The sequence below is a fragment of the Aspergillus sydowii genome, assembly GCF_001890705.1.
Source record: "Aspergillus sydowii CBS 593.65 unplaced genomic scaffold ASPSYscaffold_6, whole genome shotgun sequence".
Lineage (NCBI taxonomy): Eukaryota > Fungi > Ascomycota > Eurotiomycetes > Eurotiales > Aspergillaceae > Aspergillus > Aspergillus sydowii.
In genome coordinates this window covers 1,307,873-1,319,760 of record NW_024467864.1, presented here as the reverse complement: position 1 = coordinate 1,319,760, position 11,888 = coordinate 1,307,873, and the positions used below count along the sequence as shown (strand labels likewise).

General features: G+C 52.1%; 4 protein-coding genes across 4 annotated transcripts; 1 reads left to right on the top strand and 3 right to left on the bottom strand.

Annotated features, from left to right (window-relative positions):
- Positions 1-137: 137 nt before the first annotated feature.
- ASPSYDRAFT_153701 (BAR and SH3 domain-containing protein) lies at positions 138-1,723 on the bottom strand (the record flags this gene model as incomplete). Its single annotated transcript, XM_040842311.1, has 4 exons — positions 138-992; positions 1,041-1,157; positions 1,231-1,545; positions 1,613-1,723. The coding sequence occupies 4 exons, from the start codon at positions 1,721-1,723 to the stop codon at positions 138-140; spliced, it is 1,398 nt and encodes a 465-aa protein (XP_040702086.1).
- Positions 1,724-2,367: 644 nt separating this feature from the next.
- On the top strand, positions 2,368-3,934 carry ASPSYDRAFT_32335 (DNA helicase ZGRF1-like domain-containing protein; the record flags this gene model as incomplete). The annotated part of the gene is given in 2 exon segments (XM_040844964.1): positions 2,368-3,324; positions 3,344-3,934. 2 exon segments carry the CDS (start codon positions 2,368-2,370, stop codon positions 3,932-3,934), a joined length of 1,548 nt encoding a protein of 515 aa, XP_040702085.1.
- Positions 3,935-4,072: 138 nt separating this feature from the next.
- Positions 4,073-5,289, bottom strand: ASPSYDRAFT_204390 (class I SAM-dependent methyltransferase; the record flags this gene model as incomplete). The annotated part of the gene is made up of 3 exons (XM_040843851.1): positions 5,176-5,289; positions 4,948-5,061; positions 4,073-4,770 (listed from the first exon to the last, which is right to left on the bottom strand). Exons 1-3 carry the CDS (start codon positions 5,255-5,257, stop codon positions 4,073-4,075), a joined length of 894 nt encoding a protein of 297 aa, XP_040702084.1. The 5' UTR covers positions 5,258-5,289.
- Positions 5,290-6,042: 753 nt separating this feature from the next.
- ASPSYDRAFT_90456 (putative nuclear migration protein (ApsA)) lies at positions 6,043-10,921 on the bottom strand (the record flags this gene model as incomplete). The annotated part of the gene is made up of 2 exons (XM_040852337.1): positions 6,043-10,407; positions 10,475-10,921. 2 exons carry the CDS (start codon positions 10,919-10,921, stop codon positions 6,043-6,045), a joined length of 4,812 nt encoding a protein of 1,603 aa, XP_040702083.1.
- Between the last annotated feature and the right edge of the window lie 967 nt (positions 10,922-11,888).

The window sequence follows — 11,888 nt, the reverse complement described above, 5'->3', positions numbered from 1 at the left end:
AACCATAATCGGAACAGGTCACCATTCAGACAATTACTGGAGTAGAGTTTTCGTATTTCCCAGTTATTGTTTGATTATAGGGCTATCTCGATAAGAATATTGGAAATTCCTTCCTACATCGGGAATAACCATATCAATCACTCTGCTAATTCCACATAATTCGCGGGAAAACTCCCTTTAACGCCATGGAGCTCGCCATCCCACCAATCGTCCGTACTCTCTGTCCTCTTCACAACACGAATCCGATCTCCCTCCTGGAACGCCAGATCACCTGCGCTCTGTCCGCCAAAATCGTAAAGCGCTGTCACGAAGGTCACGTTCGAGGAGGCGCTGCGCGGCTTCGGGGGTGGAGGTGGGCGCTTCTTTTGGCCTGCTATTGCTGATAAGGATGGTTTGGTTGAGAGTGGTATAGAGGGTGTGAGACTATCAGATTGCGATACTTGCTGTGATGAGGTAGGGGTTTCAGCAACCGAGGAAGATGACAATGCTGGGGCTGTATCTTTATACAAAGATTGCACGCTGTGGGCAGATGGCGCGTATGGTGTCGACTTCGATCGTATACCGAGTGAGGGTACGTTGTCATTTGCCGCGCCCAGTTTCGTATCAGATTGAGACTGCTGGGTTGAGACATTTTGGTTACTGCGGAATCGATTGTTGAGCGCAGTGAGCGTATTGCTAGGTCGACGTTCGTTGGAGGGTTGCGAGTTCGACCGTGCGGTTTTACCGTTGACGATACATCCGAAGCTCTCAATTTGTTCCTGTACGGGATTGCAGGCTTGTTCCCATTCCGTGACAGTGTCCTCCAAATCTTGTGGCGGGTTCGCAGGGAATTGCTCCTCCTCGCAGTAGCCGTAAATCACAGTATAATAGTTTGCGAGAAGGTTATTCTGGATCTCGATCTGCGCGGACAGCAAGCGTGGGAGTAGGGAAAATACGGCGGCAATCAATGGAGGCAGGCATTTTCGGAGGTGCTCATCTGCTGCGTGATATTCCTGGGATTGTTAGAAACATAACCGACGGGGACCGCGAGGCGCGCATACCTCTGTCGATCTAGTCAGATCATCCTCTGCCTTGGCCAATGAGGCATTTTCACGGTCAGTGCGCTTTGTTCTTTTCGAGTAGCTGTCGACGCGGCCGGTGTGTCGCTCGTAATCCAACTATTTGCGGTCAGCTTCTCTAGTTATGAAGAGTGGGATAATTGCAGCGATTGAAGCTCAAGGGTGGTAGCACCTTCTTATCCTGTCTCTTTTTAATGGTCTTCTTTAATGGAGTCAAAAGTTCTTTGGCTTGCGACGCGGGATCGATCATGCGCTCATCGATTCCATTTAGTTGCTCAAGAAGGTCTTTCTTCAAATCCTCATATTCAACCCGGATCTTCGACGTCCTCGCCAAAGTGGCTTCTGGAGTCGGCACAGGTGTGTGCGACGTGGCTTCTGAACTGCCAATTATGGGAGCATACAGTCCCTCAAACTCGGTGAACAATCGGTCTTGATGGGTCAGAAGTGAGGACCAGGCATCGCGCCAGGCTCTTGTCGAGTCAACAATCTGATTGTGAGATCGCAACAATTAGCATGGTGCCATCCATTGAGGAAACCACGGTTCCGCGGCGAACCTTATCCAGCAATTTGTCAATTTGGTCGAAGTCGCTCAGCAAAAGGGCCACCTGGCTCTCGTCGGCCGACCGCTTCATAAACCGGCCGAACTGGCGTTGGACGGACTGCATGGTACTGAACGTGGTTTGGTGAGGCTGAGAAAAGGAGGGCAGGGAGTGCGGGGAGGAGCAGGCGAGTCAGAGGGAGAAAAGAGACGAAGTTGTACGGAGGAGGACGCAACAGCCTCATGGCGACAGATTGCACACCCGTCTGATGACGCAGCCCGCAGGGTTGGCTGTCTTAGCCCATTGCGACTTAAAACTGCAGTGGATTCTGGACCACCGCCCAGTCCACTGTCCCTCTGTAGATCAATGATTAATATCCATGCAATCGTCCAGAAACGACCGTCCACAGCCTCGACCAGAGCAGGGGTGCAGGCGGGGGAGCCTCCAGGATTCTGGGATCATCGCCATCTGGCTTCGAACTGGTATAGTTCAGGCCGTCTGGGTGTCAGGCAATAATTCGTCGGATTATTTGCTCCAAATGCTCGAGGGAAGTGTTCTGGCCGCCCATTCGCTTTCAGCCTTACGGCCTTGTTGCCTGAGGCTCCACGTGTTCTCCGCATCTTCTCTTTTGGTCTTGAATCTTCATCTCTTCATTTTCTGTCCTGCACCTCTCCAGCTTCTCCATCTCGACTTCGACGGGTTTGCTTACCCTCCGACCAGATGCCATTCTCTCGGCAAGGCACCAGCTTTGGGCCCCGGTTCACTCCGTCATGTCAACGCCTCTCGCTTCAGTAGCTCCGCGCTCCTCCAGCTTGGCCGTCCCCGCAACGCAAAACACAGCTCCCGTTGTCAAGTTCCGCTGCCTCTACACCCATGACATCCGACGCAAGGCAAAACGCTGGCAGGATGGCTTTCTTCGATATCACACCTTCAATAAGCGCGTCATGGTCTATGATAATACCGGCTATTTCATCGGAGATTTGCATTGGCGGGCAGCTGAAGGAATCAACGATGGTGATGAATTGGAGCTTGATAAAGGAGTGTTGATTCAAGTATGTGAGCCGCTGGAAAGAACCGAGACCGATATTTCGACTCTTTACAAGAACAAAAGCCAGTCCTCGCCGTCACGTCCTGGAGGCGCACCCCCCTCCTCTATCCGTTCGCCGGCTCCGCGGTCGTCGCTCTCCTCTCAACAGGCTCCGCGTTCATTAAATGACCTTCTTGGAATCAAGAAAACGTCTGCTCCCCAACTTCCTTCTCCTTACGAACAACGCCACAGACAAAGACCAACCAGCACTCACCAGCTCCATGAGCGACCCGCAAAGCGTCAACGTATCACCCCAGAGCCTATCACAAGCGGTCAGCAAGACTCGATCGACCTGTCGGACTCCCCTCCCCCTCGAGGACAGAGCCGAAATACGCAGTCGCGTCCAAATCCCGACTCTATACCCCATAATCGACGCACAGCGGTCTTACCGGGACCGCAATTATCAACCGGCCCTCATAGTACCTTCGAGAAACAGGTCCCACCATCTTCCAGCCGCCCTACCGCGCAGCCAGTTTCGCAAAACCTCAAGGCTTCCAGCGCTGGTGCCGAATCAACCATCAACACCCTTCGATTGCCCAGTAGCAAGCCACGCCGGAAGCTGGTGTATCAAGAGTCATCGCTGACGCCCATTAAAAAACCCGAGTCACAAGTCTCCTTATCTCGAACACATTCACAGTCAGTATGTACCACGTTACAAGTCAATTATCGCCGCTGACTTTCCTAGACGCCAAACAATCAACCAAGCAGCATCTATTCCTGTCATAGTTCTCGACGACGACAACCCTAAACTAAATGGTGATCCCATTGCAGACGACGACTCCATTTTAGACGATGACGACCTCTTTCTAGACTTTCAAACTAGCGTACCCCGCCAGGAAAGTCTCGCTCTAGTCGATTCGGATTCTTCTTTACCTAGAAGTCATTCACTCAATAATAATGTGGAGGGCGGCGTAAACCCTACAACATGTGCTCCGGAACCACCTGCAACCGAACTACTGTCAAAAGTTAACAACTTAAATAACGTTATTCCGTTACCACGTTCCGGGCCATCTCTACCTACCGATCAACATAGCACCAAAGTCCTAGAGAACACAGCAAGGCCCCGCTCAACTGGTCTCCGCAAATCATATTCAGACCCTACAACCATCAACAGCCATAATACCAGACCTTTGCCCACAACAAGTCCGCTCAATCCTTCCGTGGATCAAGACGATGAGCACGGACCGTGGACATCAGAAGCGCTAGACTTATTCGACTTCTGGCCGCCAGGACGGCCAAAACCAGCTTAATATTTCCACTGACCTAGTTCTGCAGGCAGGACATACTATATTCCAGGTTCATTATACCCATAGATATTATGACTATATGACCACACTCAATGAATGTTTTTAATATAACATCAAACTCCTCAAACCGTAAAAGACATATCAACCTCCCTTCTTAACAAAAATACCAGCAACATACGCCATACACGTCGCCTCGAACCATCTCTCCACATCTGCACTCTCCCAACCCCCATCCCTATCCGCAACCTTCTTCACAACCCCCTCCGTATCCCGATTCAAACAGCAATCCCCCATAACCCACCTCCACCCCAGGAAATGGTACACACCCTGCATCACCCTCGCCAAAATCGACCCCTTCGGCGTCCTCCATGGATTCACAACATGCTCAACAACCAACATCTTCCCACCAGGCTTGAGCAGCGTATACAGCTCTTCAACGGTCTTCTCAAACTCCGGCACAGAACATAGAACCCGGACTGTGATTATCGTATCGAAGACCCCTTGCCCCTTCCCCGCGGAGGAATCCTCCAAAAGCCCAACCTTCTCCAACTCCCTATCCAACTCCTTCTTCACAACACTACACGGTAGGATGGTATACTTATCACCTAATCCCTCATCAAAAGCGCGCTTACGTAGTTCCGCGTGGAGACCTATGCACGGCTCCGCGCCGTAAATCGCTTTTATGCCCGGTGCTTTGAGGAGAGGCATTTGGGTTCCTGTTCCTGGGCCGACGTCTAGGACGAGTCCGGTTGCTTGTGCAAGGATCGGCGGGATTAGGTCTGCGGAGCCTTGGATTTCTTTGGGCCCAGTTGTTGTTAGAGCTGATTGTTCGGTTGAGGCTGCGGGTGTTTCTGTTGTCTCTTGGGCCTCTTGTGCTTCTTCTCGGTTTGCTAGGGGTATCGGTTAGTTCGAATTAATTTTGGTATTCTCTCTTTTCCTGTACTGGGTAAGGTCAAAAAGAGAGAGAGAGAGAGAGAGAGAGAGAGAGAGAGAGAGAGAGGAAAGAAGAGAAGTACAGCTAAAGGCAACCCAGAATTTGCCAAACGCCTCGTCGCGAAGCTGCTGGGCGTTCAGAATCGGTGCTAGGATGTGTCCGCGCAGGATGGCTTTTATGTTGGCGTCGATGTAGTCTGTCCTTGTTAGCAGGCCTTCTTCTTCCTTGGAGACTGGTCTAGGTATCATATAGAAATGAACAAGCTACTGTTGTAGACTGCATACAGACCAAATGTAGTGGAGTAACCTACAAGACATGGACATGGCCAGGATTTGCCCCGGCTCCGTGAGGGACTTAAGCCATTGCAACGTTGTCGCATCGCTGCTCGCCATCTTGAGAGACAGTCTAAGTCTGAAGGTGCGTGAGGGGGAAAAAGCAGAAGTATGCGAGGGATTTGGGGATTTCTAGTTCTCATGCGGGGATGACTAATAGCATCCCCGTTCTGCAAAGGCCGAGTGCCTTTTCGAACGCCGAAACGAGTCTACAAAGTCGAATACTTGGCCGATTACTGCTACTGCTTGGGAGTTTATGATTTTTTGTCTTCCAAAAGTGAATTTCTAGTCCATAAAATGCCTAGATATATCAATTTCTGGCACAGAACGCAAATTCAAACGGTAAAATCCAGACAGCCAAAGCCTGTATTACAACCACTCTAAACACTCAACGCTGTCATCAGAGACCGAAACCAAGGTCAAGATCGGAGTGGAAGATCAAGAGTACAAGAAGCGCAAGCGTCCATATCTGCGCAGCATGTAGGTAAGAGGAGATTCGGCCGGGCCATAATGAATGAGTGGCCCGACCTCCAAGTATGTCACAACAAAAGAAATAAACCAGCGGTTCATGCAGGATAATGATGGGATTAATAACAGAAATTCGAAGTCAACATCAATGTTCAGCAAATGCAGATTGAAGAATCAAGGCCCCAATGACTAAATCGATATGCAGGCTTATGTCGCAATAAGTGGAAATGACGCTCACTTGCTGGGATGGCCGGCCAACAAAGATATAATAACGGTTGAGCCGAAAAGATGAGGAGCTGTTTCGCGCATGATGCCGAAATTGTGACGATAAGGTGGAGGTTTCAACACGCAACTTTTAAAAACGCTTCGAAGATGGCTTAGTGATGGGAGTGAATCCGGTTGGCACGAGGGCTATAGCGGCTTGTTCTCGAGAGCGAACTGACATCATGCTTGCCATCGCAGCAAGCACGAACATTTTCCAGCCGATCCTCATCATGGTCATGCGCATGTTGAAGATCCTCCACACTGTCATGGTTGTGGAGGCTGCCGTCATTCACACTGGACGCCGCATAGCCAGGGCCTTTACGTCCAAAAGAACCCTTGATAGTCGAGTTGAAAATGGTGCTCAGGCGGGACGCGGAAGTCTGGCGAGCCTGGTCCGAGTAATGCGACGGGGGATACGCCGGGGATGCACGACCGGGTGTCAAACTCGGGCGCAAAGACATTGCTGAACCTGAGCGTTGCTTGGGTAGATTCCGCGTGCCACGGCTCTGCCCCGAGGAAACTGACATGCGTGCAGTCTGGCGCGATCGAGAGCGGAATCCGGGGTTAAACTCGTCAATGTCTTCCAGGGTAACATTGTTATCTGCATCTTCGTCCTCCGGGCCGTTTCGTACAAGCAAGTACGAGAGCGCATTGAACCATGTCTCGTGTCTTTGGCTTGTAGTTGCGGTGAACCTTATCCTACGGCCAGGACTAACAACCTCCAAGCTCTTGCAGTGAAGTCCAGGTGGGTATGGATTGTCGTCCGCCACCACTCTCACAGCCTCAATTGGAACGCTCTTAGTTCGACCCTCGCTCTTAAGAGAAGTTTGCGGATCGTGTTCGCTCCAGTACAATGTCCTTGTATATGGATGGACCCAGAAGTATCGGCGATGTCTGGTGTTGGAAATATCTCCAGACACGGCGCGGCGAGTATACTTCCACAGGAATTCACCGATCATGGTTTGTGTGATTGCTTGAATCATCCGAGGATCAGTTCCCATAGAATATCCCTGGGGTGGTGCAAACGGCGGGTGGGGCTGCATATTGAAGCGCTCTTCCAGCTCAGACGCGAACGAAGACACCGAGGACCGTCGTGACATATGGCTATCACGTCTCATGCTGGCTCGCGATGTAGCTGTCTTTACGGATCCAACTTGGACAGCGGACTCATTCGGTGTTCGAGGACGTTGCGCGGCATTCGTTCTATAGGCGGAAGCTGGAGCAAGTGGTGGTCCCATCAAACCAGCAGACGTCGGACGTTGCTCCATTGATTTCTTCTCCGCGGCCAAGATAGCCTCTCTGTGGTCAACCGGTAATGGAGGGTGGGTTTGAACACTCGACGCTTGGCTGGCGGCACTTCCGGGCCGCTTGTGAGGGGAGGTGGCTGAGGGCTGGGGAGCGGCAACAGGGCGAGTTCGCACCTTGGGCGTATTGAAAGGTGAGCTGTTCATTTCCTTGGTCCGGTCGCTTTCAGGAGGGGAAAGTGGTCTTGAAGAGACACGGTCAAGAAGAAGTTGGTCGATTTGCTTGGAAGATAAAATGGTTTGAGCGCCCTGGTCAGCCTGGTGAGACGAATCCGCTCTTGCGCGGCGAGGGGCTGCGTTCCCAGAAATGGCGCCCAGGGGCAATGTTTCACCAAACTCTTGAGTAACCGTTTCATCAGCAGTATCTCTGTCTGCGCTGTCATCCACGACAACTCGAGGTGGGACATCCTTGATTGTTTTGGAGCTTGTCATCGCACTTGGTGGAGTATTCTCATCAACCACGGGTGGAGAAGGTAGATATACTACTGCTGGAGCATGTTCGACGGGACGCGTCTCGACCGAATTGAGCGTGGACAATGATAATTGTGGCACTGATGGGACAGCAACCTCTTGAGTCTCTGGCGAAATTGGCTCGGTGTACGCCGGAGGTATGAAGGAGATGCTCAACTCGGGAAGGGTCGGTTCAGGAACAGCCTCATCGACGACCATAGGGACAGGAACCACAGTGTCTTCCTTGGCTTCAGGAACAGGCTCGGCAGGCTCGGCAGGCTCAGTTTGTTCAGCAGAAATTTTTGAAATGGAGAACTCGACCACATCTGTACTGGTTCCTTGCTCGGAACGGGACATCACTGGTTCAGCCTCTGGTACTGCCAGACTGGCAGCAACTGGCAGTGTATCCACCACTGATATTTGAGAGAAGGTCATGTCCGGTACGTAGGCCGGCTCTGGCTCGGGAATGACAGGGATGACGGGCGACTTGGGTTCGCTGGATTGCGATAAGATCGTTGACAAAGCCACCTCGGGCGGTACAGGAGCAGGGAGAGCAATAGGTTCTGTTGTCCCGCCCACGAAGAGTGCCGTGCTCAACTCTGGGAAGCTTGGTACCACAGGTTCGGTTTCTTGATGGGAGATGGATGAAACATCCAACTCGATCTGCGTCATCGGGGTATCAGGCGTCTCCACTTCTCGTTGCTCGTCCGCGTTTTGCCCATCCCATGCCATCTTCGGTGGAGTAGGTACATTCAAGACTTGGTCGCCATTGAGATCTACGTCAGGTTTCAGAGGAGTCCATTGTGTTCCTGAATTGACCAATTTGGGTGACTCCATATCTTCCATACCAGTACCGGCATCGGACGTCGCCGCCTTCTTAGGAGTAAGAGGAGCACAACTAATAGTTTCGTCGTCCGAGGTCTGAGATGCCATTGAGGATGTCGGTTCCCAAGGATCGGTCATGACACCGGAGTCAACCATGGCAGGCTTCGGCAGAGTCTCCAGGTTGGCCTCAGACGGCCTCCTTGAATCAGATCCCAGGGCCATGCGTGGCGTGGTAGGCGATTCCGGATTGAATTGCATTGGCGGTCCAAAGCTTCCGTCTTCATCTTCATCGCCATCAAGTTCGGCAAGTTCCGCGAAGAGACTTTGGCCTTCGGGAGCCGCGGAAGACTCCCGCGTAAAGCTGGTTGCTGGGGAGTCTCGCGCACTTGAAGGTCGGCTGCCAAATGCCATTGGGGCCTCCCCTGAGGGACGAATCTTGCGCACAACACTCCTCTTTTTCCGAAGGCGGTATCGAGGGGTGGAAAATTGGCTAGCTGACGGCGTACCGGGGTCTTCGCTATCGTCCTCATCGGCAGAGGTTGATGCTGTGCTGTAGTAAGACGTGCGGTCACGAGCCTTGGCCAATGTCAGGGATGAGACCCGTTCCCGTGGAGTGCTGCTATTGACACGATCTTCGGTCTCCGTGAGTTCATCGCTATCAGTACTCTCGCCAGCCATGCTCTCGACGCCGGTCTGGAAGGCTTCACTTTCAGTCGCGGTTTCTCTTTCATTGGCAGTCTCGAAAGGATCATCATTCTCTGTCGCAGTGTGGTAAGCATCACTACGCTCATCAGTCGACTGGTCCCCGCGGCGATCGCGAGATTTCATCGACGCTTTGTGGGTTGGGCTTATTTCGCCAGCATTGTCTTCCCAGTCGGAATCGTGAATCTCGATTTCCGCCTTCTTCCTTCCAGCTCCCAACAAGTCCGGCCGTGCAGCTTTGCGCGAAGCGTCAGGCTTTGTCTTTTGTCTCTTGTTGGTGGTCCCATTCGCGGCAGTTGAATCGCGACGGCGTTGCTCCACCTCATCTCGTGCATCCTGAAGCATGCGCTTAAGTTCGATCTTCTCTGTCTTTTCTCGATGGACCGTACTCCGCAGGTTCTGGATCATACGGTGAGCATGACCGAGCGAACTCCGCAGAGTCTCAGTCTCTAGGTGGTTATGGCGAGGGGTGAACTTGTTCGGTGACGGCGGAGGTGAGTTCTCTGGCGTTGCTTGGTCGTCATCATCAGAATCACGGGGCCGCACGACTTCACGGGTAGACTCGGTTTCATGATGGCGCAGGCGCATGGCGACTGCTTTCGCGAGCTCTTGGTTCTGGTTGTTCATATCCTCGAGTTTCCGCTGAAGCGTGGCCTTCTCGGTGTCTCCTGCGGTAAGGTTTCTACGCAAAAGATGGATCTCAGCATCAGTCGCCTTCTGGGCTGCCGTGTGGTCTTCAACAAGTTTGGCGTTCGCTTGTTTTAGATCTTCGAGCTCCCGCTCCATGGCACTTTTTTCCGCGGCAACTGCCCCTAGACTGCCATTGAGTTTTCCCTCGCGGTCTGTGGCTTCTTTCACAGCGGCCATAAGCTCGTGGGTCTTTGTTTCCAGCGCCCAGTTCTCGTCCTTATAGCGTTCCTCGCTCTCGTCCAAGGCGCGTATCCGTTGGGCATATCCTTCGGCCTCCAGTTCCAGTCGCGACTTTTCCAGGTTCACAGTTTTCAAGCTATCTTCCCGTTCGGCTAGCAAAGTTTGCAGTTGACGCACTTGAGCAAGTAAGGACGTGGAAATTTCGGTAGCAAACTCGATATCATGGACGCGGTTTGAAGGCTGGTTGCGCTGTTTTCGTGACGGTACGCTCACCTTACTGGGAGAGTTGGTAGCTTGTCCGGCAAAGAATGCTGGACTTAGGGGTGACTAGAAATTGGGGGTTAGCAGCTGGCCCCAACAATGTGTATAATTTGGGCGCATGGAAAAAACAAACCTTCTGGTCGAAAGAGGGTGTGCCCACATGCCCATCATCTCCACCAGCAAGACGCTTTGGCGCAAGAAAAGCTCGTGCAGTCTCCCGGCCGATTTCATTGTACTCCCGCTCGAGTTCAGACAACTTCCGACGAAGGTCTTGTCCAATTTGGCCCTCCTCCTGCTGTTGCTCGACTTCTTTCAGCTTCTCCTCTAGTTCCTTTCGCTGATCAACGAGAGCAGTGCCCAGTTTAGAAGCTTCTTCAAGGCGGCGCTCAGTTTCCGCTAGATGGGCCTCCAGAGCGCGTTTAGCTTGTGCGGGCGAAGAAGCGTCCAAACTGAACAGTTGCGCATCAAAGGATGAATACTGGTTTGTCTCCGGGGGTTTGCGCGCCCCTTCCGGATCAGTAACGAATGGGTCATCCATCACGGACATCATTGAGGCGCCTCCACTTCCAGAAGCAGCCATATTTAAGGGTTCGAGGTTACAGATAATCGCGGTTCCTTGAAACCACGATTTATATGCAGTTAGGGGGTTCGTAAGGTCGTCGCCTCGGTCGTTCTTTAGTCCCGCCTCAAACCACAGTCATCATTCGACTTCACGTCCAATCCTTCGCGTTCGAGATTTTCCAAATCCCACCTAATGTTGTTCGAACTTGCGCCGACCAGCGACTGAGGATTCACGGTGGTATCGGTGCTTGGATGAGGGGAACGGCGGTAGTGGAACGGATCTGAATTAGTACCGCCGTAGGTCGGTGAGTAATCCGCTAGGTGGCCGTATCGGTCGTCGACTTGGGAAAAGCGCAGCGCAGAAGAAAACGAATAGAACCTAAAATCGTAGTCACAAAAGCAAAAGCCGACTTCTGTTTTGCTGTCGTCAGGCAATGCAAAATAGGAGGATAGATTGAAAACCCGCTCGGGAGCGACCCAAGGACGACAACAAACGCGTTGTGGAGGTGGTCGTAGGGTAACCTTGGGAGTGCGTGCGACCGGGGATTGCGGGCCAACCACGCGAGGGGACGATTCGGAAACGAGCTGAGCTGCAGTCGTGGCGATTACGTCTTGTCGCAAAACAAAGACGACAACAACCGGAAACGAGTTAATGGGGATGCAATAGTCAGCTACACCGTACAGCAGGCAGCTTCAATTAAGGTTATTCAAAAGGACTTGGATTTGAAAAGTGCAAAGACAAAAGAAAGTTGCGAAAAAGAATAAAAGAAGGGATTAGGTAAATACGTGTAAGGCAAGAACAGCACAAGTGATTGAAAGAAAGGGAAAGAATAGAAAGGAGAGAGGAAACAATAAGAGAACGAGTATAGGACGTGATGCCAGTTCGACAACGAGACGAGAACGACTCGTTGAGCGGGGGGGAACGAAGAAGAAAGAAGGGAGAAAACGCGAGAGACGAGAATCAGAAGATGAGTCCCGGGGCCTGA